Below are 27548 nucleotides of genomic sequence, written 5' to 3'. Positions count from 1 at the left end.
AATGGGTTAATGCCCAGGACAATCTAGGTTGACACTAAATTAAATTAAGAATGAGGGTGAAACTGTTAAGGAAAAGTCATGGAGAATGGCCACGGTGATGTACATAAAAGGAAGGTTTATTCTTGACTTTAAGTCACAAGGTTCTGAGACACAAAGAAAAGAGGAATGGATTCCTTCATCCATTATCTCAACAATACTTGAGCTCTGTGCTAAGCAGTATACTGATCAGGATTCTCAGGGTACGAAGGTCTGTTTTCAAGGACTCCTAGTTTAGTACAGGAAAGTGACAAACACAGTGCAATATACCCAAGGATTGAGAGAAGCAGACAAGGTAGCCCGGAAAGATAACCAAGACCAGGAAGAACTGTCTGCCTGGGCGAATCATCTCAGCATAGCCTGATATGTGTGAGCTGGGTAAAGCCGTAGAGGAAGGTCATTCAGGCAAGCAGTGGGATGGCAAGTAAGAGGATGTGGCCCATTGAGGAAAATGCAGGTAATTCAGAAAGGCCAGGCTCAGCGTGCTATGGCTCAGAATCAACCATGGAACACAGACATCAGGACAGACTTGTTGAATCAGAATCTCCATGGGTGGGACTCCAATAAGCTCCATAGATGCTTCTGATATGCAGCCAGGGTACAAAGTACTGGACAGAGTACCTCTGCCTAGGCAGAGGTAAGGAATAGTGAGAGAGGAGAGACCTCAACAAAGAGAAATTTAGGGACATTTTTCTTCCTAATTTTGTGGTACTTGGAAAATATTAAATACATTTCTTTAGTTCTTCTTACAATTGACATTTAAGAAATTCCATGACAATGCACAAATATTATCCCTCACCAACTTGTCCTCCACTGGGTGGCTGAAGCACTCTCACTGCTCCTTCTCCATCTCCTTCACAGGCCCACCCTCCTCTGCATCAGAGTTCCACAGGTCAGCCCTAAGCCCACCACCACTGCTCTTAGTCTCTCCCGGGAATCTCATCCTGACCTTCAGTTACCATCCACTTCTAGTCTTGAGCTCCCATCTGAGCTCCAGTTCTCTGTGCCTGTTGTGACTCACATCCATCATAAATCCTCTTGAATTTCTCAAAAGGACCTCAAACTCAGCACATCCATGATCAACTGATGATTCCTCCCACCGCAACCTGCTCTTCTCGCAGGAAGATCCCCCTCAGAAAGCAGGAATAACCATCTGGCTGTATTGCCAGAAACATGAAAGCATGCCTAACACATTCTTCTTATATTTAATTCAAATTGAGTCCTATTGATTTTATTTCCTATCTCCAGAATCTACCTTTCCCCATCACTACCAGCACCATCTTCATTTCAGCAACTATCCTTGTCACACTGTATGAGAACGCAGTCTGCTTCTAATGTAACCACAGTGACTTCTTCAAGTTGCAGATCCGATCTTGTTCCCCCGACTAGTTTCAAAAAAGCAAAAACAAAAACAATGGGTAATCAACAAGGACCTACTGTAAAGCACAAGGAACTCTGCTCAACATTCTATAACAACTTAAATGGGAAAAGAATTTGAAATACAATACAAACACGTGTAACAATCACCTAGCTGTACACCTGAAACTAACACAAGATTGTTAATTTACTATATATACGTGCTTAGTCACTCAGTCCTGTCTGAGCCTTTGTGACCCCATGGACTATAGCCCACCAGGCTCCTCAGTCTATGAGATTTTCCAGGCAAGAATACTGGAGTGGGTAGCCATTCCCTTCTACAGGGGAATCTTCCTGACCCAGGGATCGAACACAAGTCTCTGCATTGCAGGCAGATTCTCTATTATCTGAGCCACCAGGGAAGCCCACTAATCAACTATGGAGGTGGTGGTTTAGTTGCTAAGCCGAGCTCGACTCTTGCGATCCCATGGACTGTAGCTTGCCAGGCTCCTCTATCCATGGGATTCTCCAGGCGAGAATACTAGAGTGGGTCGCCATTTCCTTCTCCAGAGGATCTTCCTGACCCAGGAATTAAACCCACGGCCTCCTGAATTGCAGGCAGATTCTTTACCGACTGAGTTATGAGGGAAGTCCTATGTCAACTATACTCCAATATAAAATAAAAATTAAAGACAAAAAAACTCCAAAGCCCTTTAGCTTTGGAGTTAAAACTCCAAACTCACTTTAGCCCACGTGAGTCTGTCTTTGCACTCATGTCACTTTACAGATTCCCGGGCCACACCCCAGCCTGAGCCAGAACCTCATGGATGGGGTTTTAGATCTGTAAAACAGTCTGCAAGCAATTCTGATGTGTAGGCAGGCTTGAGAACCCTGGACCATTCAGGAAGTCATGAAAGAGAATCATGTTCCTTTCCCTCAGAGCACTTCTCTCATTTTGTCAGTATATATACAGCCCCAGTACAGTTCAATTCAGTTCAGTCGCTCAGTCGTGGCAGACTCTTTGCAACCCCATGAATCACGGCACTCCAGGCCTCCCTGTCCATCACCAAACCCCAGAGTTTACTCAAACTCATGTCCATCGAGTCAGTGATACCATCACCATCTCATCCTCTGTCGTCCCCTTCTCCTCCTGCCCCCAATCCCTCCCAGCATCAGGGTCTTTTCCAAGGAGTCAACTCTTCACATGAGGTGGCCAAAGTATTGGAGTTTCAGCTTCAGTATCAGTCCTTCCAATAAACATCCAGGACTGATTTCCTTTAGGATGGACTGGTTGGATCTCTTTGCAGTTCAAGGGACTCTCAAGAGTCTTCTCCAACACCACTGTTCAAAAGCATCAATTCTTCGGCACTCACCTTTCTTCACAGTCCAACTCTCACATCCATGCATGACCACTGGAAAAACCATAGCCTTGACTAGACGGACCTTTGTTGGCAAAGTAATGTCTCTGCTTTTCAATATGCTATCTAGGTTGGTCATAACTTTCCTTCCAAGGGGTAAGTGTCGTTTAATTTCATGGCTGCAGTCACCATCTGCAGTGATTTTGGAGCCCAAAAAGATAAAGTCTGACACTGTTTCCACTGTTTCCCCATCTATTTCCCATGAAGTGATGGGACCAGATGCCATGATCTTCATTTTCTGAATGTTGAGCTTTAAGCCAACTTTTTCACTCTCCTCTTTCACTTTCATCAAGAGGCTTTTTGGTTCCTCTTCACTTTCTGCCATAAGGGTGGTGTCATCTGCATATCTTGAGGTTATTGATATTTCTCCTGGCAATCTTGATTCCAGCTTGTGCTTCTTCCAGCCCAGAGTTTCTCATGATGTACTCTGCATATAAATTAAATAAGCAGGGTGACAATATACAGCCTTGATGTACTCCTTTTTCTATTTGGAACCAGTCTAACTGGTCCAGTTCTAACTGTTGCTTCCTGACCTGCATATAGGTTTCTCAAGAGCCAAGTCAGGTGGCCAAATTCAGACTTAAATTGAAGAAAGTAGGGAAAACCACTAGACCATTCAGGTATGACCTAAATCAAATCCCTTATGATTATACAGTGGAAGTGAGAAATAGATTTAAGGGACTAGATCTGATAGATAGAATGCCTGATGAACTATGGACTGAGGTTCATGACATTGTACAGGAGACAGGGATCAAGACCATCCCCATAGAAAAGAAATGCAAAAAAGCAAAATGGCTGTCTGGGGAGGCCTTACAAATAGCTGTGAAAAGAAGAGAAGTGAAAAGCAAAGAAAAAGAAAGATATAAGCATCTGAATGCAGAGTTCCAAAGAACAGCAAGGAGAGATAAGAAAGCCTTCCTCAGCAATCAATGCAAAGAAATAGAGGAAAACAACAGAATGGGAAAGACTAGAGATCTCTTCAAGAAAATTAGAGATACCAAGGTAACATTTCATGCAAAGATGGGCTCAATAAAGAACAGAAATGGTATGGACCTAACTGAAGCAGAAGATATTAAGAAGAGGTGGCAAGAATACACAGAACTGTACAAAAAAGATCTTCATGACTCAGATAATCAAGATGGTGTAATCACTCACCTAGAGCCAGACATCCTGGAATGTGAAGTCAAGTGGGCCTTAGAAAGCATCACTACGAACAAAGCTAGTGGAGGTGATGGAATTCCAGTTGAGCTATTTCAAATCCTGAAAGACGATGCTGTGAAAGTGCTGCACTCAATATGCCAGCAAATTCGGAAAACTCAGCAGTGGCCACAGGACTGGAAAAGGTCAGTTTTCATTCCAATCCCAAAGAAAGGCAATGCCAAAGATTGCTCAAACTACCACACAATGCACTCATCTCACATGCTAGTAAAGTAATGCTCAAATTTCTCCAAGCCAGGCTTCAGCAATACGTGAACCGTGAACTTCCAGATGTTCAAGCTGGTTTTAGAAAAGGCAGAGGAACCAGAGATCAAATTGCCAACATCCGCTGGATCATGGAAAAAGCAAGAGAGTTCCAGAAAAACATCTATTTCTGCTTTATTGACTATGCCAAAGCCTTTGACTGTGTGGATCACAATAAATTGTGGAAAATTCTGAAAGAGATGGGAATACCAGACCACCTGACCTGCCTCTTGAGAAACCTATACGCAGGCCAGGAAGCAACAGTTAGAACTGGACATGGACCAACAGACTGGTTCCAAATAGAAAAAGGAGTACGTCAAGGCTGTATATTGTCACCCTGCTTATTTAACTTATATGCAGAGTACATCATGAGAAACGCTGGGCTGGAAGAAGCACAAGCTGGAATCAAGATTGCCAGGAGAAATATCAATAACCTCAGATATGCAGATGACACCACCCTTACGGCAGAAAATGAAGAGGAACTAAAAAGCCTCTTGATGAAAGTGAAAGAGGAGAGTGAAAAAGTTGGCTTAAAGCTCAACATTCAGAAAATGAAGATCATGGCATCTGGTCCCATCACTTCATGGGAAATAGATGGGGAAACAGTGGAAACAGTGTCAGACTTTATCTTTTTGGGCTCCAAAATCACTGCAGATGGTGACTGCAGCCATGAAATTAAACGACACTTACTCCTTGGAAGGAAAGTTATGACCAACCTAGATAGCATATTGAAAAGCAGAGACATTACTTTGCCAACAAAGGTCCGTCTAGTCAAGGCTATGGTTTTTCCAGTGGTCATGCATGGATGTGAGAGTTGGACTGTGAAGAAAGGTGAGTGCCGAAGAATTGATGCTTTTGAACAGTGGTGTTGGAGAAGACTCTTGAGAGTCCCTTGAACTGCAAAGAGATCCAACCAGTCCATCCTAAAGGAAATCAGTCCTAGGTGTTCTTTGGAAGGACTGATGCTAAAGCTGAAACTCCAATTCTCTGGCCACTTGGTTCAAAGAACTGATTCATTTGAAAAGATCCTGATGCTGGGAAAGATTGAAGGCAGGAGAAGAGAATAACAGAGGATGAGATGGTTGCATGGCATCACCGATTCAATGGACATGAGTTTGAGCAAGCTCTGGGAGTTGGTGATGGACAGGAAGCTTGGTGTGTTACAGCCCATGGGGTTGCAAAGAGTCGGACATGACTGAGGGACTGAACTGAACTGATACTTCAGTGGATTATTTGAGTAATACCCATGCGTGTGTGCTCAGTTGCTTCAGCCGTGTCCAACTCTTTGCGACCCCATGGACTGTATCCTGCCAGGCTCCTTTGCTATGCCCTCCTTTAGGGGATCTTCCAGACCCAGGGATTGAAGTGGCATCTCCTGCCTTTCCTTCACTGCAGGTGGATTCTTTACTGCTGAGCCACCAGAGAAGCTCAAGCAATACCTATCATCCTCCACAATGAGATTATAAGCCACATCAAGATTTTTGCTCCCACTGTGTCTCCATCACCCAATCCAATGTGTGGTACATAGTAGGCGTTACATATATAAAAGAAAGAGTGTCGCTACAGTTAAGAAAGGAGAGTTTAAAACAGGCAGTGGTCAACATTGTTGAATGCCTAATTAGGTCTGAAAAAGTCCCCATTTGTCATACTGCAAGGAGATGACTTAGCTCCCAGGAAAAGCACCAGCTTTGGAATCAGGTGACCCCACAATGTGGAATCATAATGCAGCCTCTTAAAAGCTATGACAGTAGTCGCCAACTAAACCTTTCTGAGATTCCATTTCTTCTCCATTAAAAATGGAGTCAACAATGCTTTCATCAGAGTTATTACAGGAATTACAATAACATAAACATTTAGTTTTGCTTGGTATATTACGCATTTTTTAAATTCTGATGCTTTGACATCTAGGGCCTTGTCAACACTGGAGGGACTGCCCTTTCCAGGGCTAGCAGATTTCAAGAGATAGCAAACTTGCCTGCAGGTATGCCTTTTACATACCAAGCAACCAATCCAGAGCCCCACAAACCCACCACCTCCTCCAGGGGGCTTTCTCATCCAGGACCACCATTCCCCTGCCCTAATCACCCCAGGACCAAGTATCAGCAATCAGGGATAACCTCTATGCCTCAGAGCCCTGTCCCTACTTTGAAATTATTCAAAGTAGCCAATCCTAAACCTCATGACCTTGCCCTGTTTCTTGCCACACAAGACACAATAAAGGCTCCTGCCCACTTTCTGCTCCTATCACCTCCTAACTGACCCTAGGGCTTCCCCAAGTGGCTCTGTGGGCCAGGCATGCCCCTGCTCCTTTGGGACCTGTAACAAACTACCTTTTCTCACCAATCATCTCCTGATCTGTTGACCTCCCCATAACTAAATAACAATAAAAGTTGCATTTTAAAACACTTGGCCCAGAGGAGATTCTCAACACATCGTGCATACAGCACTCAACATAGTGGATAAGGGAAACGCAAATTTCACGTCAGAAGGCATGGGTTACAGAATAGGCTTTATTGGGGAAACTTACTGAGTGGTGAGTAAAAAGAGCACATGTACCCTGATTCTCCCATTATCCCATAGAAAGGAATTCTGGTGTGTGTGTTTTTTTTACCTTCTCTCCCCTTTCATTTTGGGCTTTTGTTTTTTGTGTTTTTTTCCGGCTGTGTGCAGCATGCAGGGCTTTAGTTCCCTGACCAGGGATCCAATCCATACCCCCTGTACTGAACCACCAGGGAATTTACAGAAGGTAATTCAAGGGACTGCTCCTTCTACATTCTTACTGTGTAAATATGAGAAAGCAGCTTTGTCACCAAGGGGCATAAGTCGACTGCTTTGGACCAGAAGTGTGAATTTAAGTGTCAGCTGTTTATGGAGTTGTCTAAGGGACCCAGGTGCAGGCCGGAAGCACCTCTGGGAGATGAGATCCTGGTCCCAGGTAGCTCTTAGTCCAAGACACCCAAGGAAGTCCAGGGCACTTTTGGACATTCCTGTCTACTGCAGTATAAAGTATCTACCTTGTCTGCTTAAACTGTAACAGAAAACACTAACTGAGCTTTCATTGTAGTGTCAAGCATCAGCTACCTGTTCTAAGTGTCTTCATTCATCTTTATAGCACCCTATATTCTACAGTTTTACAGAAGAAAAACAGAGATGTTATGTACTTTGTCTCAGGTCACAAGGCTAGTAAGTAGTCTGGATTGTTTTGAAACCAAATGGTCTGACACCAGAGTCCATACTCTTAGATGGGTACCTTGATGAACTGCCCTTTCACATCTGCCTTCTCCACTAAACCAACTGCACTTTTGAGGAAAGCCTGTGTTTTCATACATTTCTCTAACATTTATTGAGTTCCTACTTTGTGCAGGCACTGGGCAGGCACTGAAAGAGTTACAAACAAGACAACTGTCACTGAAAGAGTTACAAACAAGACAATTGTGGTTGTTGAGTTGCTAAGTCGTGTCTGACTTTTGCCAACTCCTGTGACCAGCCCCCGCCCCCACCCCTCCCACGGACTGTGGCCCCCCAGCCTCCTCTATCCATGGGATTTCCTTCTCCAGGGGATCTTCCCAACCCAGGGATGAAACCAGCGTCTCTTGCACCTCATGCATTGGCAGATGGAGTCCTTACCACTGCCCCACCTGGGAAGCCCTTACCACTGAGCCACCAGGGACTGAAAAACAGTGGGGAGAGGCAGATGTTTAAAAAAAGAGGGGGAAAAAAAAAAGCACGGAATTACCTGATTTAATTGTGAAAGAACTACAAGGGGGAGAGTACAAAGTGCTCTGAGCGTGGCTCGTTTAAAAAAAAAAATCTAACCTATAAATCTAACCTAGACTGGGGAAGTCAAGAAGGATGGCTGAGATAGGACACAAGAATGAACTCTGGGCGAGTGAAATGGGAGGAAGGATTCCATCTGTGCCCCTGTGACTCCTCCGTCAGCGGCCAGGCACACAGGAAGCACCCGGTTAGTGCTCCCGGAGTCCGGGGATGCAAAGGCAGGTGGATGAACCGCAAGCGGATAAACATGAAAGCATGAAAGAATGACCGACGGACTGATGCGCCGACCGACGGAAGGGCGAGCGGCCAGACGGTACCGTTGAGGGGCGGCCACTTAGTAGAACCGCATGCTCTGCCTGGGGCCTAGGCAGGCCGAGGCCGGACAGCGGCATTTTGGGAAGCACCCGGGGCCCCGGAGCCGCGGGGCCGCACCGCCTCACTCACCCTTCGCTCCGCGGGCGGCGGGGACTGACCCCAGATGAGGGGCAGAATGACCTCGGGCGGCGCGCGCCGGAAGTGGGGGGCGGCACTCCCCTCTAGGCCGCCCGGAGGACTGCAGCTCTGTGGCGGGGCCGCGGCGGGGTTCAGAGGACCATTGAGGGGACCGGGAGAAGGAGGGGTCTCTGGGTGGGACCTGGTGGGGACCGCCCCAGCTCGAAAACGGTTGACGGGAGACTGTAAGAGGAAAATAGAAATAGCGATAGAGCTTAGTGTAGCATCAAGGAGATAAAAATAGAACCGACCATCTGTAAATCTGGGGCAGAGGACCAGATTACATTCGCACACCGCGAACACGCTGTCTGCAAGGACAGTTCTCGAAGCTACAGGGCGGAGAGTGGGAGAAGGGGTCTTACCCCAGCGTGGCGAGAGTGTAAAGTGCAGAAACACCCCACCGTCGACTGCAAGGGCTTGGGATCCGGGATCCAGCAGTAGAAGGTCACTAATTTTCTCAAAGACTGCGGTACTCAAGCTGAGCCTTGCCGCAGACGGAGTAAAATGGAGACTTAGGAGTGCAGTGTTTCGTAGGTAGCGGCAGGAGCGAGAGCACAGCGGTGGGAAGCTCAGGGCCCGCTGGGGAATTAGCCCAGCATCTTGGTTGGGTGGATCCTAGGTTAAGGGATGGATTGGGATCAGGTTTGGAGAGTTTCAAATGCCCTGCTAAGGAATCAGGAAAGCATTTAGTTAGCGGTGCAGGCCATTTACATGTGACATGGCCAGAATTGTAATTCTGGGGCAGTATCTGACAGTGCTTTGTAGACAGGATTAAAGGACAAAAGAGATGAAAGAGGACAGGCGGTTAAAAATGTAAACTCAGCAAGATTTGCGAGTATCTGAAAATATGACTAAAGATAGGGAAGACACTTTACCAAGGGAGATCTTGTGGAAAAAGAAACAAGGAATTATAAAATACTAGTATCTGAGGGAATGAAGGGGTAGAGCTGGTAGAGAAAAGGAGCTTCTCAGGGAAGCTGGGCCCAGCTAGTTCAAACATCATAAAAGCCAGGAGAGCTCTCAGGAGAGGGAAGAAGTGACTAGGAGATGCTACAGAGAGCTGGAGAAGATGCTAACTAAGGTGATGCTAGAATTAAGGCGAAAGGCAGAAGAAGGGCCAGAGAGATGTTACCTATGGAATGTCCTTGCCTGGGGTTAAGAAGTGTATGGTAAGGCCCTGAGAATAGATAATGATTCCTTTCAAGAAATGTGATAATGCAGGAAGGAAAAAGAGGAAACTCGTTGGTCGAGGCAACAGAATTTTAAGGAGTTTGTTTTCTAAGGAGATTAGAGACCTAATTATATTTGTAGAATAAAGATAAAGAGTGAGTGGGGAGAAAAATTGAAGATAGAAGAATAGAGGACTAGTTGATGGGGAGAGAATAAGACTGGATAGGTCTCAGGAAGTAAGATGAAACACTATAATAAAAAATGGTACATTTAGTCTATGTTGTCATGCTCTGAATGTAGACCAACCAAGTAGTATCAGTAGGTGATGCTCGTTTTATAAGTAAATAAGTGCACTGTTTACTGAATTGTCACAAACTGAACACACTTGTGTTACTAGCACTCAGATGAAGAAACAATATTATCCATCCTCAGAAGTGCCTACTGCAGTCTCATCAAGCCACTACCCTCCTCTGGCCCTAAAAGATAGAAACTCCCCTAGAGGAGGGCATGGCAACCCACTCTAGTATTCTTGCCTGGAGAATTCCCATGGACAGAGGAGCCTGGCAGGCTACAGTCCATGGGGTTGCAAAGAGTTGGACACGACTGAGCGACAGCATAGCATACATACACTAAACCCTTAACATGATAGGTTAGTCTTGCCTATTTTTGTACTTTATGTAAATGGAACTCAATATGCGCTCTCTTAATTCAGCCTTCATTCAACACTGTGTGTGAAATTCATATTGCTTTCTGTAGATGTACACTGTACATTCTCATTTCTAATAAGAATATATTGTGTGATTATGCCAATACTCAGACATTCTATTATTAGTGAACATTATTGAGAGTGAAGTATTTAACTCTCTAAATACATTATTTTTGGATGTTAAGCTAACCTTGTATTGCTAAGATAAATTCCACTTGATCATGATGTATAATTTTTACTATATTAATGGATTTAATTTACTCATATTTGATTGAGAATATTTGTGTCCATATTGTTAGAGATATTCATCTGTAGTTTCTTTTCCTGTGATATCTTTGTCTCACTTTGGTATCAGAGTAATTAATGGCCCCTTTTATTTTCTGGGAGAGATTATGAAGGATTAATATTCACTTCCCTGATAGCTCAGTTGGTAAAGAATCCACCTGCAACACAGGAGACCCCAGTTCGATTCCTGGGTCGGGAAGATCCACTGGACAAGGGATAGGCTACTCACTCCAGTATTCTTGGGTTTCCTTTATGGCTCAGCTGGTAAAGAATCTACCTACAATGCAGGAAACCCCGGTTCGATCCTTGGGTTGGGAAGATCCCCTGGAGAAGGGAAAGACTACCCACTCTAGTATTCTGGTCCGGAGAATTCCATGGACTGTATAGTCCATGGGGTCCCAAAGACTCGGATGTGACTTTCCATATTCTTAAACTGTTTGATAGATTTCACTTGTGAAACCATCTAGGCCTGTGCTTTTTCTTGTTAGAAAAATTTTTATTATGATCTCAATTTCTTTACTTTTCATACATTTATTGTTTTTCTTTTTCAGTTTTAGTAATTTATATAATTCTAAGTAGTTTGTCCATTTCACTTATGTTGTATAATGTGTTTGCATAAAGTTGTTTATAATAATCCCTGGTTGGGTTTAGTTGCTAAGTCGTGTCCGACTCTTGGAACCCCATGGACTGTAACCCACCAGGCTCCTCTGTCCATGGGATTTTCCAGGCAAGAATACTGGAGTAGATTGCCATTTCCTTCTCCGGGGGATCTTCCCAACCCAGGAATCGAACTCAGGTCTGCTGCATTGCAGGCAGATTCTTTACCGACTGAGGAATGAGGGAAATTTTTATAGGGTTAGTAGAGATGTCCCTTCTTCTTGGCTTTTGTTAATCTCTCTTTTTTCTTTAGTTGACCTAGTAAAGGCCAGCTATATACTAACAAAAATACCAATTTGGGGGGAGCAGGTAGCACCCGCGCCAGGTCTTAGTTGTGGCACACAAGCTCTTTATGGAGCAGGATCTTCAGTTACCGGACGAGGGATCTAGTTGCCTGACCAGGGACAGGACTTGGGCCCTCTGCTTTGGGAGTGCAGTCTTAACCACTGAACCACTTGAAAAGTCCCTTGGTTTGATTTTTTTTTTTTTTCTGCTTTCGGTTTTATTAATTACTACACGACTCATTACTTCCTTCCGTCTGCTTCTTTTGGCTAAGTTTGCTCTTGACATTCAAGTTTCTCAAGATGGAAGCTTAGATTACTGATACGAGGTTTTCCTTTCTAAGACAGACATTTCAAAGCTAAAAAAATTTCCTCTTAAGCACTGCTGTACCTATACCCTACAAAATTTTAAATGTTGCATTTCATTTTCATTCAGTATGAAACATAATTTCTCTTGTGATTTCTTTGAATTATAGGCTATTTAGATATGGGTTGTTTAATTTCCAAATATCTTAAGAGTTTCCAAATTACTCTGTAGCTTGGAATGCTCTCTGGGCCAGTGGAAGTGAAGAGAAGTAAGTTGCTCAGTTGTGTCCAACTCTTTACGAGTCCATGGACTATACAGTCCATGGAATTCTCCAAGCCAGAATACTGGACTGGATAGCCTTTCCCTACTCCACGGGATCTTCCAACCCAGGGACTGAACCCAGGTCTCTCACACTGTAGGTGTATTCTTTACCAACTGAGCCAACAGGGAAGCCCAAGAATACTGGAGTGGGGAGCCTATCCCTTCTCCAGCAGATCTTCCCAACCTGGGAATCGAACAGGGATCTCCTGCATTGCAGGCAGACTCTTTAGCAGCTGAGCTATCAGGGAGTCTTTACCAGCTGAGTTACCAGCTGAGCTACTGGGCCAGTGGAATCCCTATCAACTGCAGTCTCTGGGCTGCACAGGTCCCATTGGCTTTGGAGCTGCTCTCAGTTGAGGTGGCCTTGGTGTCTCAACCCTCAGTAGTGGACCCACCCCCTGGGCACTCCATTGTCTGTGTGTAGAATCCCAGTAGAATCCCAAAAGTCTGACAGTCTTTCTTTATTTTGTCCTGTCTCTATCAAATTCAATCCAAGCTAGCAGTGTTTCTGGTGAGAACCATATTGGTCTTCTGTGGATATCAGAGGGATACACACAACTGGATACAAGGCTCTTCCATGGATCCTTCCTATGGATAACCCCCTTTCTATTCCTGGTTTCTGTTGAGATGGTTGATTGGGTCCATGAATCACCCATCTAACCTCTTCACCGAAAGGTTGTCCAGCTACACCGAAGGCCTTGTCTCTGGAGCATTCGATCTGTGTAAGCTGAGAATCTTCCAGATCTTTGAGTACTGACTCCTTTTCAATTTATCTCTTTCCTCTCAGATTTTTACTGTAATCAGCAAGAGAAAATCATCCATCTATACTTTACACCTTTTGCTTGATAATATCCTCAGTTAACTATCCAAGCTCATCCCTTACAAGTTCTATTTTCTGTCCAACAGCAGAATATGATTCAGTCAAGTTCCTGCTACTTTATAAAAAGTATCACCTTTTTCTCCAGCTTCCAATAATGTTTTCTTCATTTCTGAGATGTCACCAGAAGTTTTTATGTTTGTTTGTTTGGGTGTTTTTTTTTTTTTTGGCCACACCACATGGCTTGTGAGATCTTAGTTCCCAGACCAGGGATTGAACCCCAGGCCTCAGCTGTGAAAGTGACAAGTCCTAACGGATGGACCACCAGAGAATTTGCCCCCACCAGAAGTATTTTTAATGCTCGTTATCTCTAGCAAAATTCTGTTCATGACAATATATGTATTCTCTAGGATGACAGAGGATTCCGCTTCTGAGTTTTTCATTTCCTCTGAGCCCTTGCCAGAGTCACCGTTAATGTCCATATTTCTACCAACAATCTCTATAGGGAGAGAAGGCCAAGGACTGGGACTTCCCTGGCCGTCTGCTGGTTGACTCTGCCCTTCCACTGCAGGGGGCATGGCTTCCATTCCTGGTCAGGGGACTAAAATCCTGAATGCTGCATGGCACGGCCAAGGAATGCCAGCAACCACCTTAAGTTAGGAGACTGGGGTGGAACCAGTCCTTCCCTAGAGCCTTCAGAGGATCATGGCCCTTGCTAACACCTTTGATTTGGGGTTTTAAGCTCCAGACTGTGACAGAATAAATTTTTATTGGGTTAAGCCACTCAGTTTGTGGTACTAGAAATGGGGTGCTGAACAAACACCTAAAAATGTAGTTGTGGCTTTCAAACTGGGAAATGACCGGAAGCTGGAGTTCTGAGATTGATGATACCAAGTCTAGGATGCCTGGAAGAGATTGTGTCCATACAAAGACCTGTATGCAAATGTTCATGGCCCCTTTATTCCTAATAGTGAAAAAAACTATAGATAACCCAAATGCCTATCAACTGGTGAATGGATAAACAAACTGTGGTGTGTACATCCAATGGTATGTCATTCAGCAACAAAAGGGAGGAGTGGGCTGCTGATACAGCAATATAGCTAAATCTCAAAATAATAATGCTTAGTGAAAGAAGTTTGAGTGCAAAAAAGAGTGCATTCTGTTTGAGTCCACGTAAATAACTCTAGAAAATGTTAACCATAATAACAGAAAGCAGAATAGTGATTGGGGGCTGTGGCAACAAAGGGAGGGATTACCAAGGGAAGGAGGAAACTTTTGGGAATATGTTCATAATTTTCATTATGGTGATGGTTGTATACATATGACAAAACTCACCAAATTGTATACTTTAAATATTTGCTGATTATTGTATGCCTGTTATACCTCACTGTGTTTTGTTTGTTTTTTTTTAAAAGCATCTGCACTCCCTACTTGGAAGTGCTGGACCCAAAAAAGGAGTCCTTACATTTGCTCTTACATAATGTTTCTTACATTTCATCAGGGTCTCGTTCACATCCCTAAGATTTCATGAATTGGAACAGGTTCTAGGGGTGAAAGACAAAGTCGTATTCCTCTACCTCAATCATCACTTCAGCCAACCACCGTTTTCCCAAACCTATACCTTTTCTTCTGACATCTTAACTCACATGTCTTACCGGTCTCGATAATTCTATTATTTCCTATTTCTATATCCCCTCCTCCTCCCGCCCTCACCCTTACTTCCCAAGATATTTCCACGGACACAGCAATATCCTTTCCTACCCTGATGCCCTCTCCAGCCCCCTTTCAGGTCCTTCTCACCCTGATCCTTCAGCCACAAGGAGGAGTGTATTGGCAAGCAAACAGTTTAGAAAGAGACAGCCATGGCCTTTCTTAACAGCAAAGTAGATGCAAATCCAGCTTTCTAGCAAGTCAGGGATGAATTCCTGAGCACTATTTTTAAGGCAGCAGCTCTCAAAGTGTGGCCCCAGGATCATCTGAGAACCCGCGCCCCCACGGCAGACCTACTGAGTCGGAAGCTGGGATGGGGCCCAGCAATCAATTTTAATAGAGGTATGTCAGTGTTCTGGGGTGGAGGGAAACCTGAGAGACAGGAAGAAAGACTGGAAGCTTACCGTGTGTATCTGATTGACAGATTTGGGGACTCGAGACTGGGTGTGGAGTGGGTGGGGAGACATTAACAAAGGAGAAAGATAGTTAAGGAAGAGCTCATTATGTAGTCAGAAAATCTACCCTGCCCCAGAGAGCTCTCTCGAAAGATGATTTCCGACATTGACGCCAGGAACTGGCAGACAGGGCCCTAGCTGAGGCCAGTTCCGCGGATGTTCAGGGGTTAAATCTCGGCAACTCCCCGCCCCCACCCCACCCCACCTCGCCGCTCCCGCCTCGCGCGTGCGCGCGTGCGAGGCCTCGGGCCATAGAGCTAAGCAAGCCTCCCAGATTCCTAGAGCGGACAGCGCGATGGCGGGTTTACCGGGTGGGAGGCTTGACGACGACCTGGAGAACACATCAAGGTATGGGTGATGTCGGCTCACGGATGGCAGAGGAACTCGGGCGATCTGGGCTGCCCAGCGGCCTCGCAGCGCCGCCAGGGAACCGTGTACGGTTCCTTGAGTCTATAGGGAGTCGAGGCTGCCGCCGTGGCCCCCAGGCTCGGCTCCTGGGCACTGGGAGCAAGCTGGTCGGTGCTTGGCCTGGTGTGCTTTGGGTACCCGGCCAGTCGTTGACCGGCTTGGGTTCTACTGAATGAACGTTAGAAACTTTGGAAGCAAGTGGAATCCAGAAGCTTGGATGCAGCCGCACGAATCAGCCGACGAAGGTGTGAGTGTGAGAACAGGAGGGAGGAACAGATGATGATAGATGTCTCAGTAGTGTCATTTGGGTGTAGGAAGGGCAGCGAATAACATAGAGCTAACCGCTAGGGCAGAATTCTGAAATTCCCTTCCCTGCCTTATGTTTCCCATTATATCCTTAGTTTGGTAGCATTAACCCCCGGATTATTTTTTTTAAATCTCTAGACTTGGAATGGAGACTACATGTCCAAGACGGGTGGTATACACTGTTGATACACTGTGTAAAATAGATAACTAATAAAAAAAAGTAGGTGTGATGAGAACGTACTGTATAGCTCAGCAAACTCTCCTTAATGTTCTGTGGTAACCTATATGGAAAGAAGTCCAAAAGGGACTTCCCTAACTAACCCTGTCTGCTGGATGATGAGGGAGGAAGCATAGTAAATTTGAAAGAAAAGCACTTGAAAGTTAAATGAGATTTTACTTTCTCCTTAACGTCTTTTATATCCAGAGGATGTTTTTGCTGGTCTAGTCTCAGAAATTATATCTTCAGTCTCTGCAATGATTCCCTTCCAAGTCCAATGGTGCCCAGTTGCCTCCAGGCCCCAGACTTCTATGTGAATAAGAAAAGCTCACTGAGGAAATGGTAATTCTTCAGTTGCTCCCTGAGATGTCATGTCCAGTTGCTGTCTATGGAGACTCAGTTCAGTTATGAGTCTTAAAAACACCTGTCAGGTGAGAAGCAGTGTGTATCTTTTTTAATGGTTGGGGGAGGGGGCGGTTTGGGGTTACCTTACTATGTTAGTATCTTCCGGTGCTGTTGGTATTTCTCATTGCCAATGCCCTTCCCTGTATTAGGCAGTACTATCTCTTTTTTCACAAAAGAAAAAACATTGTTTTGTGTTCTGAGCTCCTGGCTTTATTGTACATTCTTGCATATGTAAATTTACATATTGTAAATTCTCCTGGCATTCCTTCCTCTCCTCCATTTTTCCTATTATAATCACCTTACCACCAAGCTGTCAGTATTCTGTATTTCCCCGGGGGAATACTACCTGTGAACTAATCAAAGAAGCCTTTGCCCTCAGGGAGTTTACATTCTAGTTGCAGGAAAAGGAAATATATAAATATACAGTATACTATCCGTTGTGGCTCAGCTGGTAAAGAATTCACCTGCAGTGCTGGAGACCTGGGTTCGATCCCTGGGTTGGGGAGATCCCCTAGAGAAGGGAAAGGCTACCCACTCCAGTATTCTGGCCTGGAGAATTCCATGGACCGTATAGTCCATGGGGTCGCAAACAGCTGGACAGGACTGAGCGACTTTCACTTTCACTTAACTTTCACAGTATAGTATCAGATACTGATAATGGTTATGGAGAATGTATCAGAATTCTGGCAGGAAACAGATGGCTCATTCAAACTGGATAATTCAGATTTCATGAAGAGGCCGGGAAGGATTATAGAAATCAACAAGGGATGGAGAAGAGCCTACACAAAGTCTAAGCTGATAGAACTATCTTCTGTCACCCATTCCACATTGCCTTACCTTCTGCCAGCATCTCAGTGGCACAGAGTTCTTTATCTAGTCAAATAACATAAACCTTCTTTCCTAGATGATATAAGTCCTTGGTGACCCTGTCTCTTTCAGGTTCCTTTGGTGTACCATTGACAGGGCCTATTAGACATGAGAGAACTAATGGGCACCCCCGTGAAGTCCTCTGAGTTCCAGTAGCAGCAACCATTTCCCCACTGGTAATTGGTATCAGTCATTCTGGCCAGCAGAGTGACCCCATCTCTGCCTGCTGGTTTGGCAGTTTGAGGAGCCCAAAATACAGAAGCAGGAAACAGTCTCAACTTCAAATTTAATAAAATTATGACTTTGTCCCATGGTAGAAGTATTTTTCCTTTGAGAATCAGAATCCTAAACCCACCAAGCCCAAGATTGTAGGGATACGAAGCAAAAATAATGTAAGTGAATTATGAGGTATAGAGTTAGAGACATTATTACTTTCTCTTCTGCCCTTGGCTCCTATATCCATGTATTATGGCCATGGGGAATATTTAGCGCTGTTTATCATCCTGTAGTTTATTGCATATATTGCATCCCATATGACAGAACCGCAAAGTTATCAAGGTGTTGTTGCCCAGCTGGTACCATAACTGAACCTTCTTTTAATCATTCCACCATTATCATCATCCACTTAAATGTAGATGGTGGGACATATGATAAGGCCCATGAGTTATATGTGTATGAACTCACTCCTGAACTTCCTTCCCTGTAAAATAACTCCTTTGGCAATAATACTATATAGAATACTGTGATAAGAAATACAGCATTCTCTTAAGTCAATGTACATTTTTATCTGGACTGTGTATATAGTCCTTTGAAAACAAATGGTTGCCCTCTCCATAATAAAAGGGGTTAGGTATAGTGAATCTGTCCCCAAGTGGCTACCTACTTTCTCTCTAGAGAATGGTACCTTATTAGGGCCTTAGCAGTTGGCCTCTTGGGCACATAGAAATTATTCTAGGCATATCAACCTTCATAAGTGGAGGTCCGTATTGTTGAGCCCTTATATAGCCTCCGTCTGTGCTGCCGTGACCACTTTGTGCGTGAATCCGTTGGGCAAACACTCCATTGGTAAAAAGGCTGATTGATATCATAATATGGATCGCCGTGTCCATCTGATTGAGAGGCTTCTCCACAGAAAATGCCCTTTGGTAGGATTCACATGGGCCACTAACTTAGTAGTGGTTCCTGCTTTGGTTCATCCTCATACTTTTCCTCCAGAATCTTTATTTCTCATCTTGCTCAGTCTTATTCTTCCCAGGTACCTAAGTAATCAGATGGGCTTCCCTGGTGGCTCACCAGTAAAGAATCTGCCTGCCAATGCAGGACATGCGGGTTTGATCCCTGTGTCAGGAAGATCCCCTAGAGAAGGAAATGGCAACCCACTCCAGTATTCTTGCCTGGGAAACTCCATGGACAGAGGAACCTGGCAGGCTACAGTCCATGGGGTCGCAAAGAGTTGGACACAACTTGGCGACTAAACAACAACAATGAGTAATCAGATAACCCATTAGTTACTACCCGTGAATTGTCAATACATGTATCTTAGGCTATGTTACCTAAGTAGACATGGAAAGTAGACAACCAGGTATATACCTGAAATTCTGCCCACTGGAAGGATTTGCCTTTACCAGCGTGTTTGAGGCAACCTCTGAGTAGAGGTATAAGCTGGTGCCCATACACTGGGCAGACCCATCTCTGCATTTTCCCCTGTGTTAACTGGTAATAGGGAACTCCCATGGGACCATGAATATAGGTTGAGGAGGCATGGTAGTAGAGCAATAGGAACAGGAATGGGAATCTGAGCCACTAGCGCATGGAATTTACTTGTCTTTCAGATTTGCTTTTATGATGGAATACTGGTTTATATGTTCAGTTCTATGAATTGATGGATCAAATAACAACTGGTACACAGTGGTCACTCTGTAATAGTTATTTGGTACCCTATGGTCAAGCATTAAGTCTCTAATAGTGCTCAAGAGCAAGCCAAGATCCGCTTTTCACTTAGAAAATTGTTGGTAGAAGGAAGTATGGCCTTATTCCACTATGTTCTCTCTTTGTTTAATATTTATTTTTATTTATTTGGCTGTGCCAGGTCTTAGTTGCGACATGGGGGATCTTTAGTTGTGGCATGCCAGCTCTTAGTTGCAGCATGTGGGATCTAGTTCCCTGACCAGGGATCGAACCCAGACTCCCTGAATTGGGAGCATGGAGTCTTAGTCACTAGACCACCAGGGAAGTCCGTTCACTGTGGTTCTCTTACAGAGGCTTTCAAAGAGTCTCCATACAGCACCCATGACTGCTCCTGACACTTCCAGTACCATTGGTTATCCTGGTTAATGAAGTCATGTGACAGGACAGCTTGCATCGCAACATGGTCCTACTGTAGAACCTTTTTTTATTTTCCTGTTAGTCACTCAGTCATGTCCGACTCTGTGACCCCATGCACTGTAACCCACCAGACTTCTCTCTCCATGGAATTCTCCAGGCAAGAGTACTGAGTCTCTCTCAAAAGTAGCAACCTTACAAATTACTTAGATTGGTTATTTTAGCTCATTTACTATGGTATCTGTTCCCTAGAAAATGCAGGCCCACCAAGCATTATGCCTCTCTGAGGTGGTAAGAATTGGTTAGAGGTATAACCAAAGTGAGAGAATAAGCCATGTGACAGAGAAGAGTCTTCCAGGAAGAGGGAATAGCAAAAGTCAGAGCCCCACAAATACAGCAGGAACAGAGCAAGCCTGGGGTAGACAGGTGATAGGGGTGGTGTAGAATGAAATGAGGGCAGAGAGAAAAAAAGGGACGAGATCATAAGTTATTCCCAGTGAAATGGGAAACCAGTGGAGCTCTTTACACAAGATAACATGTAAAGATCACTCTAACCATTATATGGAGAATAGGAGAAAAGTAAGTTAGCATAAAGAAAGCAAATGATTTAAGAGAGTAAGCAACTATGTCAAATAAATCAAGAATAAGACTGAAAATTGACCATTGGATTTGTTAAGATAGAGCATATAAGGGGCTTCAATAAGTATGGTTTTGGTGGACTTACAGAGATAAAAGCCTGCTTGCAATGAGTTAAAAAAGGACTAGACTTGATGTTGCTTAGAATATAGCACTATGTGAACTACGCACACCTGAGCAAAGTGTGAAGTGGCTTAACCACTTAGGAAAAATCTAGTTGAAGACCCAACAATTCTGATCCTAAATTTATATAACCAAGAGAAACACTTGTATATGTATACTGAGATAGACGTACTAGCATATTCATATCAGCATTGTTTGAAATAGCAAAATATTCTTACCCATTGAAGAAGAATGGACAGATCACTTGTGGTATATATCACATTATAGCAGTGAACATGAATGCACTGTGGGTGAATCTTCCAAACATAATGTTGAGCAAAAAAAACAGTCATAAAATATATGTGGTATGATTCCATAAATGTATAAAGTTCAAACACATGCTGTATTTGCTGCTAGGGATGCCATACCAAAACCATAGAGTGGGTGGCATAAACAACACAAATGTATTTTCTTAGTTATGTGTATGTATTTTGGTCATCTGTGCTTTACTTTGCTTCTACAAGTCTTACAGCTTTAGGTTTTATATTTCAGTTCAGTTCAGTTCAGTCTCTCAGTTGTGTCCGACTCTTTGCGACCCCGTGAATCGCAGCAAGCCAGGCCTCCCTGTCCATCACTAACTCCTGGAGTTCACTCAGACTCACGTCCATCGAGTCACTGATGCCATCCAGCCATCTCACCCTCTGTCGTCCCCTTCTCCTCCTGCCCCCAATCCCTCCCAGCATCAGAGTCTTTTCCAATGAGTCAACTCTGCATGAGGTGGCCAAAGTACTGGAGTTTCAGCTTTAGCATCATTCCTTCCAAAGAAATCCCAGGGCTGATCTCCTTCAGAATGGACTGGTTGGATCTCCTTGCGATGGTTTATATTACATTTCTAGTTAATTTTTAAAATAATTTTATTTATTTATTTTTGGCTATGCTGGGTTTTCGTTGCTGCACAGCCTTTTCTCTAGTTACGGGGAGCGGGAGCTACTCTCTAGTTGCGTTGCGTGGGCTTCTCATTCCCGTGGCTCCTCTTGCTGTGGAGTGTGGGGTGTAGGCATTCAGGTTTCAGTAGTTGTGGTGCACGGGCTTAGTTGCTCTGTGGCATGTGGGATCTTCCTGGATCAGGGATTGAACCTGTGTCTCCTGCATTGGCAGGCAGATCCTTTACCACTGAGCCACCAGGGAAGCCCCTCTAGTTAATTTTTGTGTTTAATATAAGGAAGGGCTTCCCTGGTGGCTTAATAGGTAAAGAATAGAGTCAGAGTTAATTTTGGTTATTATGATATCCACTTGTAACACTTGTTTTTGAAAAGAGCTACTTTTTCACCATTGAATTATCTTGGCAACTTTGTTAAATGTCATTTGTACCTACATATTTAGATCTGTTTATAGATTCTGTTCTATTCAGTTAATGAATATGTCTATTTCACAGCCTTGATTACTATGGCTTTGTAGTAAAGCTTGTAATCAAGTAGTAAAGAAGCTACTTTTTCACCATTGAATTATCTTGGCAACTTTGTTAAATGTCATTTGTATGTACATATTTAGATCTGTTTATAGATTCTGTTCTATTCACTTAATGATATGTCTATCTCACAGCCTTGATTACTATGGCTTTGTAGTAAAGCTTGTAATCAAGTAGTATAAGCTGTCCAGTTTTGCTCTTTTTCAAAATTGTTTAGACCTTTCTCTGACTTTCTACACAGAGTTTAGAATTAGTTTGTCAGTTTCTACAAAAAGGCCTGCTAAGAATTTCATTGAGGTTGCATTGAATCCACAGATCACTTTGGGAAGAATTTATCATCTTAACAATATAAAATCTTCCAGTCTGTAGATGATGGTATATATTTCTAAGTCTTTAATTTCTCTTAGCAATGTTTTGTAGTTTTCATTATGCAGATATTGCACATACCTTGTTGAATTTGCTTCTTAGTATTTCATTTTTTAGTGTACCTGATAAAATCTTTTTAACTATAGGTTCTAGTTGTTCATTGCTAGTATACAGAAATGCAATCAGGTTTTGTGTATTGCAATAAAACCTTTTACAAGTTCTAGTAACTTTTTAAAGACACTTTAGGATTTTCTGTATACATGATTGCATAATCTGTAATACAGTTTGACTTCTTTCTTGTATATCTCATTTATTTTTCATGGTATATTGCATTGTCTATGAATAGTGAATAGAAGTTATACAGTGTTGAATAAAAGTGATAACATGTTCTTGTTTTCCTCCCTTCTTCCCAGGAGAAAACCATGTAATGTTTAACCATTAAGTATGACGTTAGCTATTAGCTTTTCTTATTAAAGTAGTTAATTTACATGTAACATACCTGATGTTAGGATTTAAATGTACCATCTTATTTTTTTGGTTTTATTTTACCCCATCTTTTGTTTCTTTTTTGTTTTTCTTTTTTCTCTTCATGTGCCTGATTTATTTATGTTATCAAGTTTTTTGTTTTTCCGTTTTTTTCTCTATCAGCTTATTGTTTATACATCCTTGTATTGTTACTTACCTGTCACCTTATAGCTTTCACCTCATAGGCTTTCTCAAATGTGATTCTGTGACAGAATTAAGCCAAAATGCTCTAAAGCATTCACTGTAAGTAACATATTAATGTTTCTCCTATACATCTATTGATGTACTAGCTCTCTTTGGAAGAATTAAGAAAATAGTCATTCATAATATTTTCTTGTGGAACCCTGTTTGAAAAAGGCTGCCTTAGAAATCACAACATACATATTTAATTTATTATAGTTTATCTTAGTTTACTATTTCTGTTGCTGCTGCTGCTGCTAAGTCGCTTCAGTCGTGTCCGACTCTGTGCGACCCCATAGACGGCAGCCCACTAGGCTCCTCTGTCCCTGGGATTCTCCAGGCAAGAATACTGGAGTGGGTTGCCATTTCCATCTCCAATGCATGAAAGTGAAAAGTGAAAGTGAAGTCGCTTAGTCGTGCCTGACTCTTAGCGACCCCATGGACTGCAGCCTACCAGGCTCCTCCGTCCATGGGATTTTTCAGGCAAGAATGCTGGAGTGGGTTGCCATTGCCTTCTCCGTTACTATTTCTAGGATAATCCAAAGACCTTGTAATATTTTGGTTCCATTTACCTTCCTCCTCTTATGCTATTTTTTCCATATATTTTAATTCTATGTATATACTGTAAACTCCATGAGACACTCATGCCCATTTAGATTTACCCCAATACTTCACTTTTTCCAGTACTCTTTGCCTGTGGCAAGGAGGATAAACCTCCACTTGGAGGCTTGGGATTTTGGATTTTAGCCCTTGAAATTAACCTCTGTCATGTTTTTAGCTCTACAGACCATTTGCAGTCTGACAGTGATGTACCTTTTATAGTAAACACCTCTTAAGAATGGGCTGATAGTCTCAAGAATTTCGGTGGAGCTCTCATGTTCTCTACCATTACAGACATCTGGTATTGTTGAGCATAGGAATAACTTCCTAAAAAATCAACTCAAAAGAGATTTCTGATCCTACCTCCCTAATCTTTTTCTGGTTTACACACCTTAGTAAGGAAGTTTGGTCATTGAATATAGCTATTCTCAAAAGGATCATGTTTTCCTCGTCACTTTCTTCTAATAATCAAGACAAAAGAGGTAGAGGACTACATAGACCTATTTTTGGAAATTCAGGCTTCTTTCCTAACCATTCCTGGGCTTGATGCTTCTTTCTTTCCCCTGGACAGCACATGACCAGTCTTGTTGGTATACACTCACAGTGACAGCTGCCACTGCCTCCTCCTTCTCTTTTTCCCTTTTACCTCCTTCCAACTCCCTCACTGAAGTTTTCATTCATACTGCCTACTTTACATATATCAGTAAGTTGCTTATGTATTAGCTCTAAATAGTCAAACTTTGCTAATTACTGTAATTAGATTTCAGTATTCTCAGATCTCTTCTTGTGACAAACATATACAGAACATATCTGAGAAGCCACTTTAATAAACAGTTATTCATTATTTATTAATTTTCAGTGTTTTGGAGCACTCCTGTACTGTGACATTTCATAGGAAAATACTAATCTTTTTCACCTTAAAATTTCTTACAGTATGGAGAACATCTTCCATCTATATTTTGTTTACTGTTTTAGATGGTGTGACTAAGTCCAGTGTTGGAGAGATGGCTTCCAAGGAGGAAATTACAGCAAAAATTGAACCATTGACTGAAGAGTCTGGCAACCCCAGAAATGATGTTCTCCAAGATCCTGAATGCAGAGAATTCTTTGGACTTGGGGATAAATTCAGTGAAAAGGATCAGAACCTCTTTAAAAGAAGACAGCACAACTGTGATGAATGTGGGCAAAGCTTTGCTTGTAGTACAGGCCTTATTAGGCATCGAAGAACCCACTGGGAGAAACCCTATGAATGTGATCAGTGTGGAAAGGCCTTTAATGTGAGCTCAGCCCTGGTTCTGCATCAGAGAATTCATACTGGGGAGAAGCCCTATCCTTGTAATTGGTGCATTAAAAGTTTCAGTCGGAGCTCAGACCTTATTAAACATCAAAGAGTCCACACTGGTGAAAAACCTTACAAATGTGATGAATGTGGGAAAGCCTTCAGTCAGAGCTCTGATCTTATTATACATCAGAGAATCCATACAGGAGAAAAACCCTATCAATGCGGTCATTGTAGTAAAAGTTTTAGCCAGCGCTCAGACCTGATTAAACATCAGAGAATCCATACTGGAGAGAAGCCTTATACATGTAGCCTGTGTAACAAGCATTTTAGTCAGAGTTCTGATGTTATAAAACATCAAAGAATCCACACTGGTGAGAAACCATATAAATGCGATGTGTGTGGAAAAGCCTTCAGTCAGAGCTCAGATCTTATTCTACATCAGCGAATCCACACTGGAGAGAAACCATATCCATGTAATCAATGTAACAAAAGTTTCAGTCAGAACTCAGACCTTATTAAACATCGAAGGATCCACACTGGAGAGAAACCCTATAAATGTAATGAATGTGGGAAAGCTTTTAATCAGAGCTCAGTTCTTATTCTGCATCAGAGAATTCACACTGGAGAGAAACCCTATCCATGTAATCAGTGTAGCAAAACCTTCAGTAGACTTTCAGATCTTATTAATCATCAACGAATTCACACTGGGGAGAAGCCTTACCCCTGTAACCAGTGCAGTAAAATGTTTAGTCGAAGATCAGACCTTATTAAACATTATAGAATTCATACAGGTGAGAAACCCTATGAGTGTGATGAATGTGGGAAAACCTTTAGTCAAAGCTCAAACCTTATTCTGCATCAGAGAATCCACACTGGAGAGAAACCCTATCCATGCAGTGATTGTACAAAAAGTTTTAGTCGTCGTTCAGACCTTGTGAAACATCAAAGAATACACACTGGAGAGAAACCGTACACATGTAATCAGTGCAATAAAAGTTTTAGTCAAAGCTCAGACCTCATTAAACATCAGAGAGTACACTCTGGAGAAAAACCCTATCATTGTGATTGTTGTGAGAGAGCTTTCAGTCAGAGTTCTGACCTTATTCTTCATCAGAGAATTCACACTGGAGAAAAACCATATGCGTGCACACAGTGCAGCAAAAGTTTCAGTCAGAACTCAGACCTTATCAAGCACCAGAGGATCCACACTGGGGAAAAACCATATAAATGTAATGAGTGTGGGAAGGCTTTCAGTCAGTGTTCAGCTCTTGTCCTACATCAGAGGATCCATACTGGGGAGAAACCATACCCATGTGGTCAATGTGGCAAAGGCTTTAGTCGGCGCTCTGATCTCATTAACCATCAAAGAATCCACACGAATGAAAATCCATATAAATGTGATGTGTGTAGAAAAGCCTTCAGCACATCCACTGATCTTACTGAACACCAGAGAATCCACATGAGAGAGAAACCCCACAGGTGCGTTCAATGCAATAGAAGTTTTAGCCAGCTCTCTGATCTTAATCATCATGAGAAAATTCATTCTGGGGAAGACACTTTGAATGTGGGAAAACCTTTAGTGTATACCCCAACTTTATTCAGTACTAGAGATGCTTTGCCAGAAAAAAATCTTAGGAATGCTAGTGATTATGAAAAAGGTTTTAATCAATGTTCAGCTGTCACGCTACATTAAAAAAACACACAGACACTAGAGAGAAAACATAGTAATTCAATTTTTGTAATGAAAAGTTTAACTCAGAGCTCAGACATTACTAAAGAAAAATTCTGAGAATGAATCCTGTGGGTAGAGGGAAAATCTTTAATGTGAAGAAAATTTACTGAATGTCAGCAACAATGGAAAAAAATTTCTGCTGTAATGTAAGAAAAGCTCTAGTCTTTTAATCAAATACAGTCCACAAGAGGAAGGTTTCTATCATTAAAAGAAATGTCTAACAATGCAGAATGTTACCAGATATTGTAAAAATCAGTGTGGTGGCATGTGTAATCAGAGCTCAAAAAGAAATGTATTAGTGTTATAATCTCACACCTTTAGTGAGCCCAGATCACCAGTTGCAGAGAAGTTATTTTAGAGAATGTAGGGAAAACTTAAACCCTTCCCTTATCTTGTCATTCACTCTGCTAATTGGCATACCACTTATCTCCTGACAGCTGGAGAGTTCTACATTATGCTAATGCTAGCTATTAAAGTCCCTGCGTGTGAACATGCTATGCTATTCTGGTATTAAACTTGTTAACTACAAAACTCTAGTGCCCCATTTTCTGAAAGTTTTTTTTTTTTTGTGGCCAAGTTTTGTTCTTCCTAGTGAGCATGAGTTTTCAAGTTTCTGTAATGTTCACAGCAAACATGAATTTGTTTTCCTCTTAATAATTCAGCCCATCCATAAACTTTAGAGGTTTGAAATTATTTCAACACTACCATTTAATTGCAGCTTCTGAATATATGAAATAATTGTTTTAAATTCCATATGTTAAAGTATGAAGATTACTACTATGTTTATCCTGTCATCTATAGATTGAACAAAATGTTAGCTAAAGTAATAACCTTCATGACTAATTCATACAGCATATTCTGTCTACAAGTAAAAAGATCTATT

The 27548-nt window shown here is 42.6% G+C and overlaps 2 protein-coding genes across 11 annotated transcripts in view; one reads left to right on the top strand and one right to left on the bottom strand.

Annotated features, from left to right (window-relative positions):
* Positions 1–11126, bottom strand: part of ZSCAN30 (zinc finger and SCAN domain containing 30) — a 33741-nt gene extending 22615 nt beyond the window's left edge. For 5 of the 6 annotated variants that reach the window (XM_086372765.1, XM_086372768.1, XM_086372766.1 and 2 more), the window contains exon 1: positions 8493–11126. The gene's annotated coding sequence lies outside the window, so the exon portion shown is untranslated. The remainder of the gene's footprint in view (positions 1–8492) is intronic. The other variant, XM_086372764.1, reaches the window with a different exon arrangement.
* On the top strand, positions 5309–27196 carry LOC147345943 (uncharacterized). Of its 5 annotated transcripts, none has more exons than XM_086372748.1 (3): positions 15535–15597; positions 16388–16611; positions 24627–27196. In XM_086372748.1, exon 3 carries the CDS (start codon positions 24656–24658, stop codon positions 26624–26626), a length of 1971 nt encoding a protein of 656 aa, XP_086228874.1. In that variant the 5' UTR covers positions 15535–15597; positions 16388–16611; positions 24627–24655; the 3' UTR covers positions 26627–27196. The 5 variants fall into 5 exon arrangements, with proteins under 5 accessions (XP_086228876.1, XP_086228877.1, XP_086228874.1 ...); XM_086372747.1 differs by having other exon boundaries at positions 15535–15902; XM_086372750.1 differs by lacking the exons at positions 15535–15597; positions 16388–16611 and adding an exon at positions 5309–8361.
* Positions 27197–27548: the final 352 nt, after the last annotated feature.

This window comes from Bos grunniens, chromosome 24 (assembly GCF_055505025.1).
Source record: "Bos grunniens cultivar Pamir isolate PY7600 chromosome 24, Bosgru_T2T1.0, whole genome shotgun sequence".
Lineage (NCBI taxonomy): Eukaryota > Metazoa > Chordata > Mammalia > Artiodactyla > Bovidae > Bos > Bos grunniens.
Note: the sequence above shows the minus strand (reverse complement) of the source record. Positions and strands in the feature narration are given on the sequence as shown.

Bases quoted from the DNA above. Each gene is read 5' to 3' on its own strand.
- LOC147345943 (XM_086372750.1), top strand. From the start codon at position 24,656: ATGGCTTCCAAGGAGGAAATTACAGCAAAAATTGAACCATTGACTGAA.